This window comes from Uloborus diversus, chromosome 1 (assembly GCF_026930045.1).
Source record: "Uloborus diversus isolate 005 chromosome 1, Udiv.v.3.1, whole genome shotgun sequence".
Lineage (NCBI taxonomy): Eukaryota > Metazoa > Arthropoda > Arachnida > Araneae > Uloboridae > Uloborus > Uloborus diversus.
Window position 1 is genome coordinate 91,716,162 of NC_072731.1, and position 26,741 is coordinate 91,742,902.

At 31.4% G+C, this 26,741-nt stretch overlaps 1 protein-coding gene across 2 annotated transcripts in view; it reads left to right on the forward strand.

The window, feature by feature from the left end:
* The window catches only part of LOC129231078 (neuroligin-4, X-linked-like), a 256,715-nt gene that overhangs the window by 138,870 nt on the left and 91,104 nt on the right, over positions 1-26,741 (forward strand). For both annotated transcript variants that reach the window (XM_054865331.1, XM_054865326.1), the window contains exons 2-3: positions 2,253-2,405; positions 25,737-25,922. In XM_054865331.1, coding sequence (XP_054721306.1) covers positions 2,253-2,405; positions 25,737-25,922 — 339 coding nt within the window. The remainder of the gene's footprint in view (positions 1-2,252; positions 2,406-25,736; positions 25,923-26,741) is intronic.

The following is a 26,741-nucleotide window of genomic DNA, read 5'->3' on the forward strand; positions in this document are numbered from 1 at the left end:
CTGAAAATTGGGCTATGATACAACATTGTGTTTGATTGTAATCAAGACTTGTCATTCATTTACCACAAACGGTGTCTTTTCTCTGACAGCTAAAACTGTACCATATTGAAAGTTTCAGTTAATTTTTTAGACCAACCTCGATGCGCATTATCACTTAGTAATGCCCGCAATGCTCTTCTGATGTAGCAGCTTGCGGTACGTTAACATTCCGGAGCGTTCGGTAGCATGTGTGAAATAGATTTAAAGCAAGTATCAAAGTCGGAAATTGCGGAAGTTCAAATACTATGCTTAAACCATATTACCTTTCTTTACGTAGTTTTAGATCAAAAACGAATGTTAATTGGTGTGTTATCTTTTCATTTATAATGTTTGTGTGTATACCACAGTTACGTAAAAAGCATTTCAAATGCTACATCTCGATAGATATAATAGCCAATTTACTGATCGAGTAACGCTCCTGACCGCCAACAATAAAACTCGCGCCACAACATGACAATGTGATAATATTTTTGATAATGTTAAACATGCAGAGAAATGCTTTATTTTGACAAGGCTGAACTGGATCCGGTAACTTAATTGTTTTACGGGTAAGATTGTCATTTTTAGGAAAATGAAAAAAATTTAGAAACGAAAAAGTGGTCAACAATGAACGCTGTCGACTGGAGTTTAGAGGTAATCCACTGGAGTTTGGGTTAAACTTTCAACAATCACTCCGAACAAGCAATTGCTTCGTTCAAATGTAGAAGCAATTGTTATCCGTTATACCATGACGGTTGGTTTTCTAGCTGCTATTAATATGCTCCTCAAATTTCTCTCCAATCCTCTTCAAAGTTCTAACAGTTAAATAAACCCCCTTGATACAAACCAATAGCAGCTTTAGTAATGCCCATTTTAGTAATCCATATCATTCTACGAACAAACTGTCACATTCTTAGAAAACAAATTGTGAACGAAATGTAAAACAGGTGCAGTTGTACGTTTTGGTGTTACAACCTTTTTAGCATTGCATACAAGTGTTAGTTTCATGCTGAAAATTGTAGTATTGCAGCACAATATCTGACATTCTGGATATTACCTTCACGCAACGCATCGTATCTACACATTATAACAAAGGTTTTTCACCTAGAAAGTGTCATTCTACTTTATGTTTAATATGTCTAAGCTTGAAATTGCTGATACGATGAAGGACCATTCCACTGAAAAGTCAACCGCTTGTCCTGCACGTGACAGTTCATTTATTTGTTTAAAAAGGTAATAATTGTATAGGGGTAATATGAAGAAATTGATTGTTAAAGATATCACACATAAGTTTAGAAATTTGTTAAGCAGAAAAAGTTTGTTAAATAATATTTTAAAGTATAATTTTTAATGTCATATATGAAGGGAACACGTGTGGGACAAAATGACCGTTTTTCGTGGGAATGGACCTAAACTTGATTTAAAATCTTTTTCCAGCTCTAAGTTGCTCAGTTTGACTAAAATGTGCGTGATGTATGGTCAAAGGAAATTGATATGCTTATACTACTTGAAATAGTGAAACGCTTGTTTAAAATGAGCAAAAAGCTGAACGTTGACCATTGTGCAAAGAAAAAAGCAAAATTATGATGTATAAGTATGTGTTCTTGATGTAATTACAATGCTTTCAACAGCTTCAAGAAAATTGAAAGGCTAGAGGCATAAAATGACTAGCCACTAGGAGTGACTTTTCGTTTAAAATTTTTGTTTCTCATCACTAAAACTGAGATAAACATGACAATGGGTTATGTTATTTGGGGAAACACATATCTGGTTTTCGCATTGCAGAATATAGAATGTATAATACATTTGAAAATTTCCAAATTTTTTTTCTAAGTATTTTGGAAGTTGAACTGCTAAAAAATTCGCATTATGTGGCATAACGCATTCTTGTTCCGAGCCCTTTATTTCAATAAAAAATCCTTTGGTAAAAGTCTGTTTCAAGTAATTCAAGGTTAAAATCACACGACTTTCCAGATATTTACAAAGTACTTTTATAATTTTTACTAAGCAAAACCTATTTATTATTCAGTAGGACAATATTTTTATTATTTTGTATTTAGTTAGAACATGTACGTTTAGTAATTTCTTTCCAATGTAATTACAATACTTCAAATTATTGAAATAATAAAACTGTGTTTGCATAATCTATATTTTTTAAGTATTATGAAACAAGATAAATAATACGTAATTTCATATATCTTTCATGTTTTTTCTTTTATACCCTTTTTTTACAGTGGGTCGAGCAGATCAGGCCAAGCTACCGGTTATGGTATACATTCATGGAGAATCTTACAACTGGAATTCTGGGAATGCTTACGACGGTAGCGTCTTGGCTAGTTTCGGCAATGTTGTTGTTGTCACAATTAATTACCGGCTTGGTCTACTAGGTAAGTCATTTTTTTTTAAAGGATCAAACTATTTTATTTTTTTTTTAAACATTAAAGAAAGCTGGATATGGAGCAATTACAAAAAATAAAGGTTTTTTATTTTTATTTTAGAGGTATGGAACTTTAGGTTCAAATAAAACATAGTCATATGGTGTATTTGGTATGGTGCATGTTATAATTGCCATGAATTTGACTGTACTCGAAAGAGGATTCTTTGCCTTTTTTATTTAAATATGATTTTTGGCATATGGCCACCTCGGCTGGCTCGGAGTAAGTCTAATCGGGAAGTCCCATTTTCTCACTTTTTGTAACAGTGGAGGCCATACGAGTCAGTGATAACGTATGTCAGTGATAACGTGGCGAATGTTCTCTTCCAATGTATCAATCGTCTGTGGGTTATTCATGTAGACCAGAGACTTCACATAGCCCCACGAAAAACAGTCCAGCGTTGTTAAGTAGTATGATCTTGCAGGCCACTTCAAGGCTCCATTATGCGAAATTATGCGTTTACCGAACGTTTCTTTTAATTAATTTAATTGTGACACGCTCTGTGTGGGAGGTTGCACCGTCTTGTTGTCTATTCATGACGGAATGACAAGCCAAACTAAACACAGAACAAGAGACAGCTTTCAAAATGGCGCACATATCAGTGTTGCCAACTTAAAGTTCAATACCTCTAAAAAACACCCTTTATGTATTTTTTTCCATTGCACAATTACTTTTGAAAAGAGTAATTCCGTTATTTATCAAAGCCGTTGTAATCCAAATAAGTGAAATACTTTTTTCATCACTTTTATCATCTGGAATACTCTCTCTCCCTTTTTTTAATTAACCAACCTGACAAGCTAGTATTTTAATCTCAACTTGCATCATTAAAGCTTTTCTTTCAAATAGTATTCTTAATTAAAAGTTAGAGATTTAAATTCAGCTCACACAAATCCCACTGCTTTAGAGACTCTCATGCATATGCATTGAGATTTGCAGTTAAAGAACCGTGGAACGGTTTAGGGAATAATACCGATGTACGATGTTTTGTTTTTCCCTTCTTTCCCTTTGGAAGTGGATTTGTCTTTAGATAAAATATATTGCTTAATAAATGCCAGTATTCCTTATATGTTTCATGAATTGATTAATTAAATATGTCATTGCTTGATTGTGCATTTTCGCTCGTTTTCAATGGTGTGCGTTTTAAAAAACTTCTCCTGTGAAGATTTTATGTCTCAGATCCAATTAGATATTTTTTTCCTCCACTTTGGGAAATTGCCCTATTACATTAATTTTAAAATTTGTAGGGAATGCTGGTAAAACCGTGCATACTTAATGTCGTGAAAATGACTATGAATTTCATTGATGTTTTAAACACAATAAAAAGAAACTGAAATGCAATTGCAATTATAAATTAATAAATTTCAGAATTCAGCTTTTTACCTTTTTATACTCATAGAAAAAGCATTGAAGCATATTGCGAAGAATTAGGCTAGTTCGTACTAAGCTATTTCCTGAATCATATTTGCTTCACTTCGAAAAGGCACAGCTCTTTTTGAGAGAAAGCCCCCAGTTCGTTCTATTTGTGTAAAAAGTCATCTTCTGGTCAAAAAAAAAAAAAAAAAATCCATAGAGGTTTGAGTAAATAGCTAGTGTAAGGTAGTAGATTTGCAGGGCCATTATGTTTATTAAGTCTACGTAGTTTTACACAAAAACGTGACTTCAGTGATCGACCAAATAAGATTGCATGTATCCTCTCAATCCGTCCCTCTCAATCACCACTATTTGTTTTTAATAAACTTTATTAAAGGTTGAATCGTTAAAAAGAAATATTTCAACAAGTGTTCCGATTCACCCCTTTTCGAAGTTAAATTCGGAACAAACTATAAAAGTATATACACAAATACAAACAACTTTGTATGGTTTGTTTTTGCTTTAAAATTTAAGAACAAACCAAGGCTGAAATTTTCAGTCTAAAAATCCACTTCAAAATAAAACTTTTAACTACCTTTATATTATGATCAAAAATAACAAGTATTCCGACTCACCCCAATTTTAGGTACTTAAGGTTCAAGGTGTATGTTTTGCATATTGCCCTGAAAATAATGAACGTGCAAACGACGTCAGGTTGACAGGTGGTTTTTAAAAACTCTCCATTGTATAACGGAAGAAATGTAAGTACTAATAGTACTAAGACACTATATAACCAAGTTAAAACCTACTCTGCTAAAATACTTAACAAAAACTAGAATTCAAACCTGTTTTTAAAAGAAAATAACATCTAATAGCTTGATTAAAAATAAAAATGCGATTTGTTAGATGAATCCACAATCAAAAAATATTGAGTTAAAGTTTAAGCAGAAAGTTCTTTATTTCTCCCAAAAAAGAGAGAGAACTAGCACAGAAAGTTTTGTTTTAAAGAGATTAAGAATTCTTTTTCGTACTTCAGAACGCAGCAGCTGCTCTTTCTTTCTTTGATGTGATAAAAAGAAAAGGATGACAACGAACATTTGCCAGATTTTTCCTTATGGAGCAGGATTAATTCATTTTATTTTTCTCTGATTATGTTCGTTCATTTAAAAAGGTTGCATAAGATATGCTCTGATATCAACACCTGCATCTCATTAAGAACATTCATTAATGTATCAGAAAATGTGCCCAACTTTATTTTTGGTTTTTCTTAAAGCAAAAGCGTCTTAAAAACTTGGATGCTTCTTAGATTCATTACTATCTGCTTACTTATTTATCTGTTTTTCCAAAAATATTAAACGCGTATAGAAAACTAACAGTAATTTCAAAAAAAAAAATCTTTGAAATATATATAAAACACGATTTAAAAGTATTTAATACTCAAATAAGAGAAGACTAATTGTACACTAACAACTACTTCTAACAACGACAAATTTAATAAAACTACAAAGTTAAAATATGGATTGTATAAAAGAAGTGTGTCTTTTAACATGTTCGTGCAACATTTCATTAATGGTTTTACTAATTTCGTAATGTTTTTCAGTTTTAATGTTGGTCGTTAAGCCTCTCTAAAATGATTTTTTTTGTTTTGAATCAATGGTCTATTCAATTAAGGGTTCAATTAAATATGTCCTTTTTTTTTTCAAAAACTCAGCTGAAAGAAAAAATAACCTAAAAATTCACGGTACAAAATATTACCTTGAACATTGATATTTTCAAATTAGATGTTACTGGTTTGCTCCGAAGGCACCAAAATTAAGGACAATGTAAATGATGCTTATTATTACAATAACTGATAAAAATGCCTAAAGGTTCCCCGTATAAATAATATAAAGTAAAACAAACAAGAATAAAGGAATTTATCCAATTTAAAGTAAAAGTTAATTGGTAATTTTCAGATAAAGTTGACCAATAAAAACGATGACCTAAAACTAAGTAATTATCTTTTCTCTTCGTTTTTATTTGGGTAGCATTTTTCTATAAATAAAACTGAAATTTTTCTTTTTTCGTTTGCAACAAAGTGTTTTTTTTTTTTTTCGTACACTGGATGAAATAAAATCTGATACATTTTGATTCAACATTTTAAAATGTCAGTGCATTTTGATGATAAAAAATATTGAAATACGTTGCCAAAATAAAAGGGATACACTATAAAATTATATGTTAATGGTGGTTATCAAGTTCGGGGGTTGTGGAAAGACATTTGTTTTCATTATTTATAATAACAACAGACTGCATGTTATTAATGCATATCAATATTAAATAAATTGTCCAGTCTTCAGAAACTACCATTTTCCGAAAGTCATCTTTTATTTAGAGGAAAAAAAAGCACAATACATTGCTCAGACTAAAACTTCTAACTCTTGGTACGCCATTTTTCTCCTCAAACGCTCAAAGAATAACCCGAAGATATAAAAATATATTTTTAACAACAGGGAATCTCCGAATTCAGTCATTTCGCTTCCAATACCTTGTCTTTTCTTATCAAATCTTTAAGACTTGGTATCTAGTCAATTAGTAGCAATAAAATGTTCCTTCAAAAATAAAATCATTAAATTTACATCCGTCTCTAATTAAACCTCTTCAGATGATACTGTTCAGTGAATGTTCTATATTTCGTCTTTAATCTTTATTTAAAAAGTGAAAAGATTTTTTAAATGATGATTTTTAATGGTCGTAAACAATAGAAACTAAGTTTTTCTATTAGCAAACAAAAACTAGCGGAGTGAAATAAGGTAGAACACAGTTTTAGTATTACATAATAAGTACTGACGTTTGCATAAATACGTTTTGCTTAATAAAACGTTGTTATATCTTATTTTACACTTCAAGCACAAATGTGTTTACTTATTTCTTAAATTACAGAGTGATGCGCGTAATTAAAGTAACCAATGAATTATGGAGTTAATTATTAATTCAGATATCTGAAATGAAAAAAAACACTCAAACAATTTGTTTTACTTCATTCTTTCTAGATTTAACTAAAATTAATCTTTCATTAAAGTATAGTTAGATTACTTTAAAAAACTTTTAATTATTCTAAATATTCTAAAGTATATTTAGAATAGAGTTTAATTAGTAGTTTTTTTTCTTTTGTGAACAAAAGTTGACAAAAAGGGTGTTTATGATAAAAATATTTTATTTCGCGGGTGTTGCAGAAATGTGCAATACATTTTTGAGTTATCGAAGATGCTTCTAGTACAAGTTTGTTTCTAAGACGTCATAACCTACTTTAGAGAAATGCTAAATTTCATACGTATGAATCCGATTTTTTAGTTTATTAATTTATCTAAGGATTTGGCAAGCATCATATTTTACTATATTGTTCTTCAGATTTTTCGTCGTCTACTAAACATAACAGTTATCACCGATCCGTAAACAGTTATCGAAATTTCTTCTTCCTTTAAACACTGTTAACGCTTTCTTTTAAAATAATTTCAAACAATAACAAAGAAGGGAAGAAATATCATGGAACCAAATATTTCTGGGAATTTTACGAGGGCAGTGACTTATTGCTAGAGAATAGAATGCAGCAGAATAAAAAGCAGGTCATTTTTATTTTATACCATATTGTTTGTTTTTCTCATTTACGATACATGGATTTCCTTTCAACGGCAGAATGTGTTTACAATAATAATGATCAATCGTTAATGATATGGTCATAAGATTACGCAACTACAAATTTGAAAAATTGACTCACTAACCTTGTGTAATTACTGCTCTTACAGTTGATCTATTATAAAGCCGAAAAATGAAAAAGTAAAAAGTGGAAATATTTACTAAAATTGAATTCTTAATAAATATTTCATTCAAATACTGTTTGATGTATTTATACGAAATTTAGTTTCTCAAACTGCTAGGCTTTTTTTTCATGTAATAAGTAAATTTCTCATGTAATGACCTTTTTTTTAGGATAACTTTTTTTTAAAGATTACAATTTCTTGAGAGGAAAATAAAGAACAAAATTTAAAAAAAAATCTACTAATTTACTATTTTGAATCTGAATTGGTAAAAAACAAATACTTAAACATATGAAGTAGCTGCATGTTTTTGAGAGTATAAAGGCATCTTTTTTGGGAGAAATATTGCTCTTTTAAAAAATAAATAAATAAAGATAAGACATTTTTTCTCAAAGCTAAATATCGTTTGCAGCGCTTTCGATTAAGGTAGAAAAAAAATAATAGCATAATAATTAATAAGCATAGCATGGCAAAATAATAAGCATAGCATAGCAAAATAATAAGCATATCATTTCTTTTTTTTATGGTGCGCAAAATAAATAACTAAATAAAAAAAACAACGAAAAAAAATTCCATGAATTAAATAATTTTCATCAACAAAAAAATGTTTGCAGCTCTTTCCTTCAAGCAAAGAATAAATCGCTCTGAACATACTTTCCTTAAACTTTTAAAAATGAAATAAATAAATAGAAAGCTTACATGCAAAAACAAAAAAGAAAGAAAAAGAAAAATCTTTTGAAAATTAGTATTTCACACTAAAAAATAATTTTGATTCAGTCAATATCGCTCTGTATTGCGTAAATGTTAAGTCAACGAGAAACCTTATTTCATTTTTTTAATAAATATCCTTTTCCTACTCAATATTCTCAATTTCTTGGGAGGTAAGAAAGGTGTTCTGTACTGATTTCCAGGGTGAAATGATCAGAAATTCCTCCGTAGGCGTTAATGTATTTTTTGAATTGTTAAAAACATTCCCATAAAATTTCCGAATCAAAAATCTTTGGTACATGTTTTTCATTTATATTTTTTTTTTTAGAAAATTCTGTTTTAAGTCAATTATTTTTTCAATACCTATTACTTATTTTATTCCTTTTTGACTTTTTTTTGCTCTTAGAGATATTTTTTACATGAAGCCTTCTTCCATGCTTTGCTCTTCTGTTTTAAATTTTATGGGAAAGTAGCCGAAAAAAGGTGAAAAACAGTATATATATATATATATATATATATATATATATATATATATATATATATATATATAAGCAGAAAGGCTTAAGACATGAACACGAATATTATATCCAGGGCAAGAGCGAGAAGCAAATCTCCATCTAGATTAGTTCTTTAAATCAAAATATTTTGTTATTTTAGTATCGAAATATTTAACAACTGCATATTTTCCATTAATAAATCTAAAATGTCATGTTAAAACAAAAACAAAAACAATTTTTAAACGTGATAAGTAATTATTCTTACCCTACATTTTATTTATGTAAATTTAAGTTTTTATATTTTTTTCTGCTACTGCAATATTCGACGTCATCAAAAATATCGATTTTTTTTTTTTAATTTGAAAATAATGTTATAATTAAACATGTTTTTTAAGTGTAGGAAATAATCTAAAAACTAGGCATTTAGGAAGCAGTGCTCTTATCATGCGCACATGATCATACGCTTATATTCTTTTCTTAATAAGAGACATCAATTATGATCGTACTACTAATCGTAGAAAAAAAAGATAAGTTTTTTTTTTTTTTAGCCAAACATACTTATAATAATCAATTGGGATACAATAAATCATGCTTACTTTATTGTAGTACTATTATATATTTCCTAAGTAAACAGTTAAGTGCATTTATAGACATGATTGCATCGTTTTCATATTTTAAACAAGAAGCATACTGTAATTTAATACTTCTGCTTCTGTATTTTTAAAAATAGTCCACTTATACATTTTATTAAAGTTAATAAGTGGTTTGCTACAGGAAATGTTTTTTTTTCGTCTCTCAAAAACATCCTTTCTTCATAATTTTACTCCATTTTGTAATTATTCATTAAATAGATTCCTTATCACTTCATTGTATAGGTCTTTCTGAAGTATTCAAGCGACAAGCTAACCTCTCAAAGAAAGCTAATTCTTCCTTTATTCTAAAAATCTTTCAAGAGAAAAGCCGTCACTTTGAATTTGGCTCTTTCAATCTTTCCGCATCAAGAATTTAAGAATTGGCAGCTATTCAATTAGCGCAGATGTAAACTTCCTTCCTTTCGAGGAATTTTTGGTAATTTATACCCTAATTGAACACTGAAGAGGATTACGTTAGGTAAAATGTTTAAAGTATCTTGCAATTTCAATTTATAAATTTTTGAAACATATTTTCTTAGAAATGATTTTACTTGTTAAGAGCATTAATAAAATTGATAATTTATCACGAACAAGGCATTGACGATACAAATTTAATGAAACCATTAAAACAACAAAACAATGAGTCATTCGACCTTTTATTTATTTGCCAGTTTTTTTCCCAATTTAAAACTATTTTCTCTCGGCATAAATTGTTTGAGATGCATAATTGTAAAAATCATTAAAGTAAAAAAAATTGTGCCTAACGCATTTTTACTCGTTCTAATCACATCATAAGCGTTTGTAAACACAAATGACGTATTGAAAATATATAAGTGCATGCGTAAGCTTGGGAATCAAGAAAAGATGATCAGTGTAGCAAACCTGAAAGTTCTTTCGAACTTTTAATGCAATAATCAATGTATTTTGACTTCAAATTTTAGAAGTCCTCATTGAATTTGTTAAAGTTATTATTTAAAAAAGAAAGGTATATGTATTATTATATATTTATTTTTTTATTTTATTTTTTTGTTTCATAACACTTAAATTTGTTTAAAATATAACTGCTGTTTGTGAAAGCAGGTCATTAAAATAATCTTTGACTTGTACTAAGAACAAATTCTATGTTTTCTTTTTGTTTGTTTGTTTTTACAACTGCCGAGTTTTGACCTATGTTACCTTTATTCTAGTGTATGTTTTAATGAATATGCCTAAAAAAGTTGGTTGATCTAAATGTGTTATGCAGTTATTTTATTTATCTTTTTTCCAGAGATTTATTGCATTTGTTCACATTTTTACGTTCATTCATTTATTTAATTTACAATACTTTTTACATTACAATGTGTAGCTTGGTGTTAAAACACATGTAAATACTGCAGAATGAATGCAGCACGTCTTTAGCGACAAGTACAGTTTCAGCTCGGGTAATCATAATAATCGTGTGTAAACCACATTGTGAACTCCTTAATAATGCGTTTTGTATTCTGCGACACAACATACCCACACGTATGTGATGTAATGGTATGCGACCGCATTCGAAACATGGTCACCCCAAGATTGATCCACAACACCATTACAGCAATGCGATACGTTTATGGCATGCTTCAGTCACATGTGATGGCACACAGGGTGGGGCTATCATAAGCAATTTTCTTACATGATTATATTCGGTTACACATAACAGTTAAATCAAGGGACTTCCTCTTTATATTATCCCCTTCTCTGGTCAACTTGATCCCCTGATTTTTCGTGAATCGAAAACATGTGAGACCACTTGAAGCAATGAGCTGGACATCCTTCGAGTTCGATCGAACTAGGTGTGTTTACAGTAACTCTAGGACGAAATGAAGTAGGATATTGAGCAAGAACTTGCCTAAATCGTCTCGTACATTCACGCAAAAGGTGGCTCAACAGAGTGCAAATATCTCCATTCATTAATTTTGTTATAATAATGTTGTTCGCACGCATGTAAAATGTCATTTCATTCCGACAATGTTTTCTAACAGTATTGGTTCGTCACTGTTTCCCGACAAAGTGAATTAACGAAAACTGGCATTCGTTTGATCATGTTGCACCTCTATCGGCGGATAGCTAAAACCACATAATTTTAACAGCCCCGATTCCCCACAAGATTGAGGCACTTGCTCTATCTTCGATCCGAAATAACACTGTAAATTTGATTCTGCCAATATTATTTAGTACCAAATAAAAACTTAAAGTATTGCTTAAATGTTGCACAATGAAAGCAGATGATCTTTATTTTCTTAAAACTTCACCGACTGGATCTGAGTTTTAATCTTTAAGCCTTTGAGCATGAGAGTCAAACGCGCAGCTATGTCGCTCTGATGACTTAAAATATATGAATACATAAAACTAGGAGAGAAAGTGGGCTTCCCTATCGTTTAACTTTGAGACGATACACGAGAATGAAACCACATCAATGTGCAACAGAAAAACATAGTCTCGACATGAGTTATCCCGTGTCAGACAAAAGTTTCCAGTCCCACAAAGCCCCATACAACTATTTAATGATACATTTAAGTACATCATTTACTATGGTTATGTAGGTTCTTACGGTATTATACAAATGCAACCAATTTAAATTAACACACACTCAAATTTCTTTAGGAGATGAAGCAAAATTGATATAAAAACTAGGGTAGGGCGGTGCTAGTTGAGCAATTTTTCACTTCAGCTCATATAGCTCCTCAACGATAAGTCTCCATCGATTGTTCTGCAACCTGATGGATTAGCAATGTATTCCTTTTCATAAGTGTCCATATAAATTTGTTGCTAATAGCACACATTTAAGAGCTACAGCTGTTGGAATGCAGATTCAAACTTGCTCAATGTACCCCATAAATAGGGTCAGTTGAGAATGGGTATGGGGCAAAGTTGAACACTTATAACGTCTAGCCAAACCATAGGATAAATGATAACTAGAGATGAAATAAAATGTCTGTTTGACCATCAACACTTTATTTATATTCTTTTAGTGACAAATTAACAAAACTTTAATACTTTTTTTTTTCTTTTTTTTCCGAATTAACCGAATTTGTTCTGGTTTTCATATGGATAGTTCCGGATTTCTTTTAAAAAACTTTGTAAGCCTATCTTTTCCGGCCATGTTATTAGGAGTTCAGGCGGATGGAATTTTAATAATAAATTTAGCAGCACACTCGTAGGCAAGGCAACTAACGTCTTTTAGGGAATATCCATAATAGATTGATGCCCTTTGCAACCTTTTTTTAATAGAGTCCTCCTGTTGGGGTGGGGAGGGGGACTTGCCTCGGTTTCGTATAACCAATGGCTGAATCACCCTCTTTTAATTTCTTGTAAAAGTCAACCGTTGGATACCGACTTAATTTGCAGCATTAACACGTGTTCCCCGATTGACAGCCATTTGGAGCATTATTCAACTCGTCAGTAGTGTAAGAAGATCGATTAGTTTTCCTTTATAAGTCCGCATCCTAACAAAAACAAAAAATATATTAGTAGTTTTGTTTTAAGACGCGGGGATCGGTTGAGCAATACTTGCTTAACTAACCCCAAATTAAAGTATTAAAATAAAAGTTAGATTATGAAAAAATGGTACGAATTATACCCAGAATCTCTATACTTATTAAAAGTACAGTAAATTTGTGAAAGAATAAACTTACCTGATAGAAAACAGATAACATTGGACTAATCCAGACAAAAACTCAAGGCAAATGAGTTTTTTACTTTTTTGTCTCAAAATAAATAATGTACACGTATACTTCACTCACTTGTCGAGCTGCAAATGATGATCGCGCGATGAGTTCCCCTCCCATAACCATTTCTTTCCGCCATTTGATGTCTACACGTATGGTGAATAGTTTTCGAGAAATGTCGATTGCTCAACGTGCCCTTATGCTCAACTAGCCTCGCCCTACCCTATGGGTCACAAATATTTTAAAACATCCAACGCTGTACAAAATTATTGGTTTATTAAATTTGTTTTAGTACCGACATCATCTAATATAACATTTATCTAATGCTTGCACTTTTTCGTAAAAATGTATCTTAATTCAATATAAGTATTGACTAACATTTTAAACAAAAAACAAATTATTTTTCAATTAAAATATCCTAACTATTGCCTTAATTCTATTTAAAGCACCTCTAAATGACCATAAATATTACCATTTATTAAAAAAACCATTTCACTTTTATGAAAATGCGATTGATTATTTACATAAAGAATTTAGAATTTTCAAACTGAACAAATTTTAGAATATTAGAATAACTTCCAACTTAATGGAAATATTTTTTTTAATGGGAAATGGTTTTTAGATTTTGTGATGTTCTTTAAAAAGAATTTCAGTCATGCTAGAAAACTGATAATATTTGTCTTCAATATAAAAATCTTAACACCTGTATTAAGCAGATAAAAGAGCCATTTGATCTCGGAAAAGAAATAAAAACTAAATCGTTGCTACTTCTCAAAGATTTCGTCACACCATATCAGCTACCATTGAGAAAAAGTATAAAAGAAAACACTCTTCAAATCCTTCGAAGAGAATTCCTTTTGCTGAATGCTTCCAAATTCTTAGAAAAAACATTGGCACCAGGAAAATTCCCATTTAGACATTTTCGTAGCTTCAAGTGCAAAAGACAGATCTAAGTTTTCAATTCGAACCGACAGAGTAAAAATATCAAGCTGCGAGTCATAATGAAATTGACATTTAAAGAACGTCAATAAATCCCTTTTTTTCTTTCAAATCGTATTATACCTACAGCTGTAGAAATATTTATAATTGTTTTTTTTTTAAGTTATAGGGGGATGCTATGATGGAGCGAAAAGTAATATTTTAAATGTTTTTTTTTTTTTTTTTTTTTTTTTTTTGCGCGCTTTATTTTTTGGCATGACATAAAAGAGATTATTGAGCTAGCAAATTTTAAGAAAGGTACATTGCAAGAAAAAATAAAAATGGCCTATACAGAAAACACTAAAATGCAAAGAAAGAGAGAGAAAGAAAAAGAACAGAGAGAGAGAGAAGAGCTTCCTACTTATAATTACATTTCTAAATTAAATAGCTATTTCTCAATGTATAAACCGCTTATAAATTACGGGTAAAAAAATCCAGAAAAATGTTTTAAAAACGTGACTAATAAGGTACAAATATTTAAATAATTTCTTACAGAGGAACAAAAAACATATTTTTTCTTTGGTGCCCAGAGTTGGAAAACTGATTTTAGATTTATTTGGGGCATACGAAATAAGAAATTAGTTTTTCTGTAGCAGCTCTACATTTTTAGATAAGTGCTGTTGTTTAGCCCAAAATATGCAGTTTTAACTCCATTTAGCGCACTTCTAAAGTAAGTCTATGCTTCTGAAGCAAAGATTGCTTCCGTCATATTTGCCTTACAGTCAGTCTCCAGTCCAGCTAAGGTTAGGAAAATTCACTACATGGAGAAAATATATGGCAAGTGACAACGCTTCAACCAAGTTACTGAGCCGTGGGCATTGATCGAGAATCTGAACCATTAAGATAAATCTCGGGGACTTAATTTCCGTTTTTTGCGAAAATTCACTTATTGGATGTACCGTCACTCAAAAGCTCCAACTGGTCCTTAGCCAAGAAGGAACTTTAAGATTAAGATTTAAAAATATTTCTTAGGAATTTTCCTTTAAAATTGAAGATGAAATCCAATGAATCAGAGATTCTTTTAAAGAAAATTGCTAAAGAAACTGATAGCTTCAAGTTAAAAATGCTCCACTTTTGTTGAACTAGCAAGACTATCCAGCGAACTGAGACATTTGAGGGCCATTGTGACGACTTACCTATTTAAATGAGATTTTTCATTGCAGTTTTTAAAAAATAACATAGAAATGCATTGAATGTTGCGAGTTATTCGACACTAAAACTACCAATTTCCAATCCAGATATCGATTCCATAGTAGAGGAAAAACAGCGTCGAAAATCCCATGCAGCTTTAACTTTGACGACTTGTTTTGGAAGTTTCTTACAGCAGTGCCAGTTAAGCAAATGCAGTAAAATTAATTAAAAATTATTTTGAAAATTCTTCTTGTACAATATTTTATGCTAGTGGTGCAGCATGAGGGGAGAAGGGGATTAACATCTTCAGAATTCTTGTTTATAACATTTTCAATCATAATACGGTACGTTATTTACACTAAAAGACAGTTATGAGCAGTTGTTATAAGATAATTATGAGCCCCCTCCCCTCGAAAGTAAATTTTAGCGGTACAAATAATCTATAGTAGTTAGTGAGCCTCAACGATGATTTCTACAAAACTGGTGGGTCGCACAACTAAAAAGGTTGGGAACCGCTGCAAGGTCAACTTGTAAGTTTCTGCCTAGCCTATATTCGCTTTGCATGATGTGTGACAATATGAATTTTCGTATAGAATAATTTCAGGGTTTGATTACTATAGCGGATGAACCAAAACAAAAATTTTTTGGGGATCCCCTGCAACCAAACTTAAAAAATATAAGTATTAAGTGGTGGTTTTATGGGTGCTGAGGGGTTGAACAACTCATTTAAAATAATTATTGTTGGGAAGCTGAGCATTCCACACCTGTACGCATAAAACAAAGGTTGATAAATAAAGGGGATTACCTTCATTTTGTTTCATTTTCTTAAATAATAGACTACAATTTTAGTATTTCCGGTCGCTTAAAAATCGGAGACCCATGGTAAACAACCTAATAAGTCTGCTGGGTTATTAAGCTCTGATTTATTTGTATAATGCAATAGGAATAAACATTCCCTGTTTCGTTTTTTATTTGATCTATGGATATAACGTAAACCCATGTCATAATTATTTCAATATTATATCTTAAAAATTTTATATCCTGTGCAAAAACTGATGTCATATTTGGACTCCGAGTATCGAATTCAAACGAAATTCAGCTCCAAATACTCGTCCACCAAAAGATGACTGTTCCCCAGTTTATTTTTTTCCTCTTCGTTAAAAATAATTAAAAATAAACCAACGTTAGCCTTAAGTAAAATACAAGCATCACAATGTAAGTAATTTACGTTGACAATAAATTCTAGCTAGACGCACCCTTGAGCTCACACTCTTTAATTGAAAAAATAATGTTAAAAAGCGGAATTTAATCATTTTGACTGGTTTGTGACATAAAAAATTAGTGAATAAATTTTAATCTACTACTTTTGAACCGTAGCTTACGTTCACATCACATAAGCAAAAAAACGTAGTTTATATTTCTTTTTTCCTCATATCTAACTTAAAATTTCAAGCGATTTCACAAGGTTGATTAACGTTGCGATGCATTGTGAAATCTCAATTCATAATGCCAAAATGAAATATCCATTCCTCACTTTGAAAGAAAAAATATTCTATCGTACATTAGCAAACCAATCATACATCTTGCATTTCAGGTTTATTACAATGTAAGTTGTTGCGTAAACACCATTTCGCTTACTAAACTCATTTTTATTTCTCCCATTTTCGGGAATAGCCTCATAAATAACAGCGTTCTCTACACCCAGGACATTTAAATCTTGCTTTCTCCTTACTCATTTTCATGTTCATTTCATTTATTGTAAACTAAGGATGTTTTCGCTCGCTCATGAATGTACTGTTATTTTATAATGCATACTATCATTCTCCCAAATGCGGAAGATTTAAAAAAGATAAATTGGGCAGAAATGTTGATGCTTGTGTTGATTCAAGTGATATATATATATATACAGGGGCGGACTGGCCAGGTATGCTAGTTGGGGTTCCCCGACTGGGCCAACCGCCGAGTGGGCCACTTTAAGCAATTTTTCATTGAACTTAATACATTTAATTCGCATCTAACATTTTTTAAAGCTTAATAATACTAGAAGAAAAAATGAAATGTTCACTCTATGGGGTCTCATAAAAGTGTTTGGAAGCAGGTTTATTTTTCTCCCATCCTTAGCAGGGGCCAAAGTAGATAGCCGAAGTCCACAGGTGCGAATGCTTTCCTCTACTTGTCAACTTTTTCTCTAGTTTTTAGAGTTTTGGGGTCCATGGCTCCCACATTGAGGAAACAGGAGGGGGCTAGAGAAATTAGGGTTTGACGCGACCTGAAAAAGGGTCGTGGATGAAAAAAAAATTTCAAATTCTTATATTAGTAAGTCTATTAACAACAATTGGCCTGCACCACTAGACAAAGCGGCCCCGGCCCTGCAATAAATGTGTGGCCCATGCTTTGTGGTGTTGATACATGAGCAGCGTATGGGGGGGGGGGAGAAGGAGCATCTGTTGGCCCGGTTCCGAGCCTGAAGGGGGCCCGAGATTTTTCAAATAAGGGGGGAAATATACAGTAGGGACATAGTGGTAAACAAAATGGAGGAGCGCCCGTGAAAGTCATTTGTGATGGACCTCAAAAATTTCTGTATGTGCCTCTGGTCTGGTATTCACTGGTTGCGGCAGATTGAACTAAATGCCGTTAGTTGGCAATCGATTTCATTAGTCTAATGTAATTTATCGCTATACGAGTATTTTCATCTCAGAATCGCATCGGAAAAGCAAGTCTGGACTACGATAAACTGAATCTGAAACAGGACAAAATCTCAACTTAGAAGGGCGAGTTCCTGAACAAAGGCGGATTTAGGCCTGAGTTTCAGGAGAGGCAGGGGGGGGAGGGTTTTCTTTCTTTCTTTCTTTTTTTTTTTTTTTTTTGAGCAACATTAGTTGTTATCCGAGCCAGACAGACTTAACGGGGTTCCAGGGTTGCCAACCTTGGAAAAACAATTTGAGGAGCATCTGTGCTGATTTTGAGGAGCAATTTAGAATTTTGCTGAGCAATTCGGAATTTTGTAAAAAAATAAATAAAATTAACTAAAACCGCTTATCTGATTTTTTTAGACCTTTAATAATAATTTTAAGCACTAGTATGAAAATAATTATTTCTAAATTCTTCTAATAATAAAACAAGTTTATACACAATTTCAATCCTTGAGTATCAGCATCTTTAATTTCCCATATTTACATGTTTGTTATGATGAAATAACAAAATTTAAGCTGGAAAACTTCGGCAGGGAAATGCGGAGCAAAAGAACTTCTTTACGGAGCCGCTGAGTTTCGCCATTTTTGAGCAGCAACTCCGCAAAATGCGGGAGCAGTTGGCAACCCTGGGTCCCTATGGTATTTCAGGTATGAGGTCCCTTTGTAGTCCTAATGTCACGATAGTAAACAAATGTTATTTATTGGTCTTACCAAAAATGAGTGAGTCTGGACTTACCTGGTTCTTGGTTTTGCATCAAGGCCCAAGAAGGAAATTGTGTATTACAGATTTAAGGTGAACCGGGTATTAAACAATTTCGAGTTTTGAAATTTTTTGCAATGATTCACCATCAGTTTGATTCGCAAAATCATTAAAAAAATAATTAAATTTAGTAATTGTTTCCTAAAAAAATGGGGTTGCTTTAAATTGCTAGAACTCAAGATATTCTTGGTCAATTTTCAAATTTTTTTCAAAAACTATGCACAAATATCTAAGTTTTAATTTTTATTCAATGATTTAAAAGATATTACTTCAATAAAAATAGAAAATATTTGAAGAAAATTTCGAAAAATAAAGAGATACTTTTTAAAAAAATCATATTTTTTGAAGCAAAGTTTTTTTTTTTAATTCACTTAATTCCCTCTAAAAAATCAAAGTAAACTGTTTGAAAAAAATATGCTCCAAATTTCATTACTTTATCTTCATCAGTTCTTCACTTATAAGAGTTTGAATATGAGAAATCGGGAAAAAATGCATCATGGAGAGAAAAGAGTTTAAATTTTTAAAGTTAATTAGAAAATTAGTTAAAAGACTGCAACAAAAATAATATCTTTCGTTCGAATTAAGATAGAAACAAGATTCAAACGTCCTTTTAAGCAGAAAAGGACGGAGAAGCTTTTTAAACGGAAAAAATATAAATAAATAATGATAATAATAATAATGCAAAATTTGATAAATTTTGTTTCCCGGACCCTTTAAATATCGAAAAATTGCCAGACAAAGTCTTTGAACCTTAGGCATTCCCTTAAAGTCACTAAAGATAGCTTAGAATTTCACTTATAGAAATTTTCATGTGAGAGCTTCGTAACCCTTTTATTTACACTATAGCCAAAAATTGATTTCAGTTTCAGAAAAAAATGCCTAGAGAGAACCAGTGTTTCCTCCAGACCAAAAAAGGGGCAGTGCGCTTTTAGATAAAAGGGATAAAAGGGTAGAGATGTTTTGTTGAATAAAAAAGGTGCTTTTTTTCTTTTTAGTACACTAGGTACGAGTACATACAAAGTTCAAGTGTTTTCGATCGTAATTATTTTTAAAATATTAAGAAGCTTTTTGATGTTTAGTTTTAAAGGTAATACAAAAAAACATTCAGATATATTCTAATCAGATTCTTGTGGATAAGTGACTGAAACGAGGAAGGGATGTTTCAAGGACAGGCTTGTGTGAATCTTTACCTTTTGGAAAAAAAAATCGCTTTTGTGAAGTTGTTTAAACTTTTAAGGGGCAAGGAGGGTTGATTAAGTTTATTGTCAAAGGTTAGCTAAAAAGAGGAAAGGCACGGCACCCTCAAAAAAAATCTTGGGGAAACACTCGGGAAAGCTGTCCTTTTTCCTTTTAATATTCCCAAACATATTATAAGATTCTGTTTTTAAATTTTCAATGTCGGCAGAGTCGCCGGATTCCCTGTGGTAACTGAATTGTAGTTAAAAATTGGATCAAGTATACTTCAGTTTTTAAATGCTTCCATATGAGATCGCTGAGTTTTCTACTCTCTCAAACATGACCAAAGCTATTTTTGCGTTTTTCAATAGTTCAAAGTCGAAACGTTTTTGTAGAACTCCCGATTCTTCCCTGTTCCATTAATTTTACCAAGGGTAGCCTAAAATTGCATTTCTAAAACTTCCCATTTCGGGGAAAATCTGGGAAGAGCCTACGACATTCTATTGTAAATAAAGATAGATTAAAATGCATTTCAATTTTGAAAAAAAAAGTTAAGAAAACAAAATTGTGGGGGAACCCCTTGTATTCCCTCTTAACGCTACCGAAAATTGTAAAATTGCGTTTTTTGACATCATTTTTAAAAATATCGCTTGGAAGGGAACTAGAACCTTGTGTCCCGATTCTTTTCTTAGGCCTATATAGATTTACCATTTTCAAAAAATTTCCGGAGGGATTTACCTGGTTCCTCTTCTCTTTCCTCGTGTCCTTCGTATGTTGTCAGTATAGAAGCCTAAAGATGTGCCTTTTTAGGCTTATAACCATAGGTATTCTTTCAAGGCACATAAAAAAAAATGTGTCAGTGTTAACTATATTTTACGTTTCACAATTTTCTATTTTAGAACTTTAAATCTTGATTTAGGAACTTAAAGAAAAATAAGAACTAGTGGTCGTTTAATGTCTTTGCTCGGCTAATTTACAGAAGTGGGCAAAAATATTCTATTGTCGACCGAGCCAAAGTCAGTCAGTCCGGTATATATATATATATATATATATATATATATATATATATATATATATATATATATATTAAATTTCTATCTGGTTAACATACATTATTCAACTAATTAGTTTATGCAGTTTGTGTAAAAAGTTTCACAATATTTTTGGAGAAGTGCATATCCACAATGATTTATATGGTTTGAATTTTCGTTGCATGATTCAATTGTATATTATTAGGTAGTAAAAGCATTGAAAAACTTCGTTTTGAAATTCCTTTCGGCTTAACCTGATTTATCTTTTAAACTGATATATTGTTTTTTGAACATATCAGTATGCATTTTTCGTATTTTATTTTACCAAGATACGTGTTATTGAATAGGAGTACCACATTTAATTATATTATTGGCATGCGCATTCACTAATATGGATACACATATTATAGAAATGCAATGAGAGGAAAACGTAAACACCACGATTTATGAAGAATTATAAGATTTTTTGATAAATAAGTTAATTTAGCAATCATAAAAATGTGCCATAAAATATGACGATAATGATACTTAAAAAAAAAACCTCAACCTTATTTTCGCTTAATAATCATTTTGGATTTAGTTTTGAACAATATTGAATTATCTTGAAGTGTGACACTGAACTAAAGACGATCGGTGTTACAGGAAACGAATTAAAATTATTGAGTATGAAGTTAACACTGTGTGTGAGTAACTAGTTAAGACCATAAACCATTTCTTAAAAAATGAAAATTCTACAACTAAAGTTTAAAGACATATTTTGATGTCTACTACCTATATTTAAAAATAACAAAGTAATGATCAATATATTTTTTTTTTAAATTAAGCTCTAGTCAGATATAAAATATCCACTCCGTTGAAAACACAGAAAAAAATTTTCTTTGTGAAAGTCCTTCCACAAAGGTACCAGTATATGTGTAATACTGTAAGGCAAAATCATCATAATCTATCAAGTAGTTCGAGTACTTTTGTACTGACAATATTAAATATACGTTTTGGACTACACGATAACATCTATCAAAAAACCTGTTGTTGTTGTTACCTATGTTGTATGCCACTAAGGGAACGAGTAGCAATGCAGAGGCAATTTTTTTTATATGAGGCAGAGGAATGCGGCTTCCGTTTTAATCGAGCGCCTATTGTAGGTAGAAGTCCTCCTAACATTTTGAAAATACAATTATTTAAAAAACAATATTCCCGAAAAACTGACATATTTTATGTGTCGCTACTGTAAATAGTCTACAAATGAGCCATTCAATGCAAAAATGGACGTTTGACAGCTCATTTATTTTATGAAATAGTAATAATTTTAAAGGGCAATGAACAAAATTTTGTATCATTCTTTAAAACTTACTACCAAACGGCACGAACTTGAGGATCACGGATCCGGACGAAAATCTTGATTTAGGTTAATTCTCACTAAATATGATCCCAGGTAAAGCGGTTTGACTGCATAGGCCCTAGTTCAGTCGTAATGGGGGTCCATAGTTTCTAGTTTGGCTTTAGAAAAGCAATGGTTTTCCTTTGAAATAAACCTTTTTTTCACTCTTTTCTTGATATTGCATTGCAGTATCGCTCAACTGAATGCATTCATCGTATAGAATAAATCCCAAAGCCCTACGTTGTACTAACAAGAGACGCGACAGATGATAGGAGATCAAATATTGTGCCAAAGTTTCAAATCCCAAAGAAAACGCTATTGCGGCTCCGGAGCCAAACAAGCAAATTTAGACCTTTCCTGGTGCCGAACTAGAGTCTAATCACTCAAACTATTTTACCTAGCCTCATATCTAGTACGAATTGACCTAAATTCAGAAATTTATCCAGATTCGTGACTCTCAAATTTTTGTCGTCTGAACCACACTGATTTGCAGGGCTCCAGAGAATTGCAAAGGCGTTTTCATTTGAATTTGGAACTTTGGGACAATATGTACTCATTCAAGACATTCGACATCTCTTGTCAGTACAAAGGAGGGTGGGGGAGATTAATTCTGTATTGTGAATGCATTTAATTGGATCATACTGCAATGCAAACGCAAGAAAAGGGTAAAAAAAAGTTACATTTTAAAGGAAAAAAAACATTGCTTTTCCGGACTCAAATAACAACTTTGGCCCCCGCTGCAGCCAAACTAGGGCCAATGCAGTAAAACCGCTTTACCTGTGTTCGTATCTAGTGGGAATTAACCTAAATCCAGAATTTCGTCCGGATCTGTGACCCTCAAGTTCGTGCCGTTTGGTAGTTAGTATTTAACTGCAGATATCAGCTGTCACGTGCGGGACAACATGTCGGCTATTTCGTCCGATCGCCCTCTACAAAATTGGTTCTCGTTTAAGCATTTATGAAATTACATGATATTGGAGCATTGATAGTAAAGATAAGAGGATAAGCTTATGAACAATATTATCATTTTTTCATCGATTGGTTTCAAAGGCACAACAGAATAAATTGTAGCTAAGAAATAATTCTACGAAGACAAAGCAAACGTTTATTTTTCCTCTTGGAACGATACAAATCGTCGAAGCAGCTACAATCGATTTATTGGAGAATCGAAACAAGTGTTTATCACGGGCATTGAAGAATAGCTGAGAAAACAGTACCAATAACTTAAAAGCAAACCGGAAACAGTAGAGCAGAAGAAATAAATAAGTAAGGATCTAAGCCTTTCTTCGTTTTATGTCTGAGAAATGCGATTTTAAGGAACCCAATTTCCGAATGTCACCCATCGTAACAAATTGATACTATCTTTATTGTCTGCAGATATTAAACTAGTAAAGCTTGCAAAGGTTCTGACAAATTGGATAATGCTTTCTACCATGCACCTAGAGAATAGCTGGATTCCGCTTTTCGATAATGACAGAGGTACTTTATTCAGCTCAATAGCTCGTTTTGGAACCATTTCAAGTTAGCGTAATGTGATTAGGAGTTTTAATAAACTCTACAAAATTGTCACTAATTTTCCTCTAGAAATTTTTTTGCAAACCATACTCTGTATCTTTGAAGTTATTATTATTTTTCTTTTTGTTGACTACAATAAACAATACAATTTAACGGTCAGTGTTGAAGGAAATAAATAATATGTCCTTATGCAACAAAGTAACTATAAAAACAATCGTGTATTCAAATGCAAAAATATTACAAGAAGGTTACTGACACGTGCAATAAAACCTTAAAATACATATGCGCAACTTCTTGTAATATGTGTGTTTTGATAATGTTATTTTTTATTATTACTAAGAATGCTTCCTCTTTATACTATACTTTTTGTAAGCAGATTTATGTATAAATCCTGAACATTATTTGTTTGACTAAAATTTGTTAAGGATTTTGTTGACATTAACAATAAATTTATAAAAATTTTCGAAACAAATCAAACCATACGAAATAAAGATTGCAAAATGGCTTTAAGGGTAGTAAAAGCGTTATTGTTGGCATTTTGAAAAACTTGATAACCTCAAATCTGAAAGGTGCGTTTAATCTACTCACATGAGGAAATTCATCGCCAAACGAAATGATAAATTCAGATACTTACAGCAATAAAAATACCAAAAAGGTTAAAACGTAATAAACAATGATGGCTAAAAAATTGTCGACTCCCTTTAAGTTACCAGTAAAGTCAATATTGGCTGTTTATGAACTGAAATTATTTTGCCAAAAAGTGCTTACAACTACGTCTAAGGTTGGTTTATGTTATAACTTCCCCAAACATGCAACATTATTGAAATTCTTCTAAAAATTCAAACAAATAGCCTTTTTTATAATTAAATTTAATTTGAATAATAACTGTAAAAATATTTTAATATGAATGATATTTATACTGCTACAGAAGTTCAAAAAAAAAAAAAAAAACAATTGCAACAATGCTAATAGTGATCATATTAATATTAATAACAGTAATTATAATAATAATAAAATATAATAATAATAATGCTGATAAGAGTAATGTTAATAACAAAAACAATAAAAAAATCATAATGATAATGTTGATAATAATGATGATGATAGTAATAAAAATAAAAATACTAATAATAATAAAAATAATAATAATGTTGATAATAATAATGCTTATAATACTATTGTTATAATAATGATCATTACTATCACAGCAATAACAATAAAGTTTAATGATTTAAAATTTTATCTGATGCCATTTTCTATTTGTACACAAATATAGTACTTGGAATTTGTTTCAGTAAGCATAGTTCTTAAATATATTTACAATTTTCCCTCTTATTTCTGCTTTTGCAAAGAAGAAAACTTAGTATCTGTGGATATTCTATCAAGGGAAAAAAATCAAGATATTTAAATTGTATTAATATTCCGACACGTAAGTTTCATTCTGATATGAGGACAGCCCTCAGGTTCCGGTTTGTAAAAAAGTAAATTTAATATTAGATTTATGCATGTAACTTAATATTAGACTATAGTATCTGAACGAAATTGTGCATTTTTTATTTGGAAAAAATGTGGCAAAATTCTAACAAATTATTAATGCCTTAAAAACTTGAAGCTTTTGTGAAAAACATGATGTAACAAATTAAATAATAAATATTTTAATACCTTACAAAAAATGTTCTAAATTAATGAAGAATTTCGACTACGCACTTAGGAGTTTTCAATTGAGTACAAGTAGAAAAAAACTAAACTAAATTAAAAAAAAAGGATTATTTTGAAATAAAATTACAAAAAAAAAAAAAGTTCAGTAATTTTGAGTTAAAGCTGTATGCACATGAATTTGGTCATTCTAAATTATTAGTTTCAAGAACTTATTTTGAAACTTTATACATTAAATAATTCTTATTTTCATTTTGGAAAACAAAGTACATCTTTCTTCATTATTTTACAGGATTTCTTCCTGCACTAGACGAATCTTCGAGGGGCAACTATGGCATCATGGATCAGGTAGCAGCTCTTCACTGGATTCAAGAAAACATCCCGGAGTTTGGCGGTGATCCCAAAAACGTGACTGTTTTTGGACATGGACACGGAGCAGCTTTTGTCAACATTCTGATGCTTTCACCTTTAGCGAAGGGTAATCATTGCCATTTATCTTAACCAACGGGAAAATGTACGTGTAAAAAATTGCTTTGTAATCCTTGGGGAAACTTACTGAAATACAGGTAGCCCACATACTATATAATACTAAAAGGAAAATGAAAAGATCAACGTTTCGTTGTGTTTTTAGGAATTAAGAGAGAAATGTGCTGCTTGAGATTTAATAATTCCAGTCAGTTTTGCGGTTTCGGAATTACCTACAGTCGCTAACAATTCAGGCTCCAAACAGTCGTTAAATGATGACACATTTCACTTCAGTTTGTAAAATTGTAGATGCAGTGGTTTGGGAAGATATATTTATTTACAGAACACTCTATATAACTATAGAGAATACATGACAAGTTTTGAATTTAATGCAACAGCATGCACAAAATTCGCAGATGGGTCAGCATAATGCCGATGCAAGAACAAATTATTAAAAAAAAATATTTTGATCTGGGGTTATCCGACTGCAAAGTACAATTCAAAGATCGAAAATCACAGCTTCGGTAGGAAAATGTACTCCTCAACCTGTTACACAAAGAACAGTTTGCCTATTTTGCTACCTAAGGATTCAAAACGAGGTTTATCCCCAGTTTCGCCAACGTTTCAAATTTCCTCTCTTCTTTAATGTATCTAAAGGTATGATTAAAACTGAAAGCAGGAGGGGATGAAATATCGGCGAAAGTGGGAGACACCAAAAAATATATGCGTGGCCAAGTTTGACAATCACGTTTTTGATCCTTGAAACGGCACTTTTATATTTTAATGATGTGGATGCTCATAAGTCCTTTAAAAACTTGTCACAGAAAGAAGT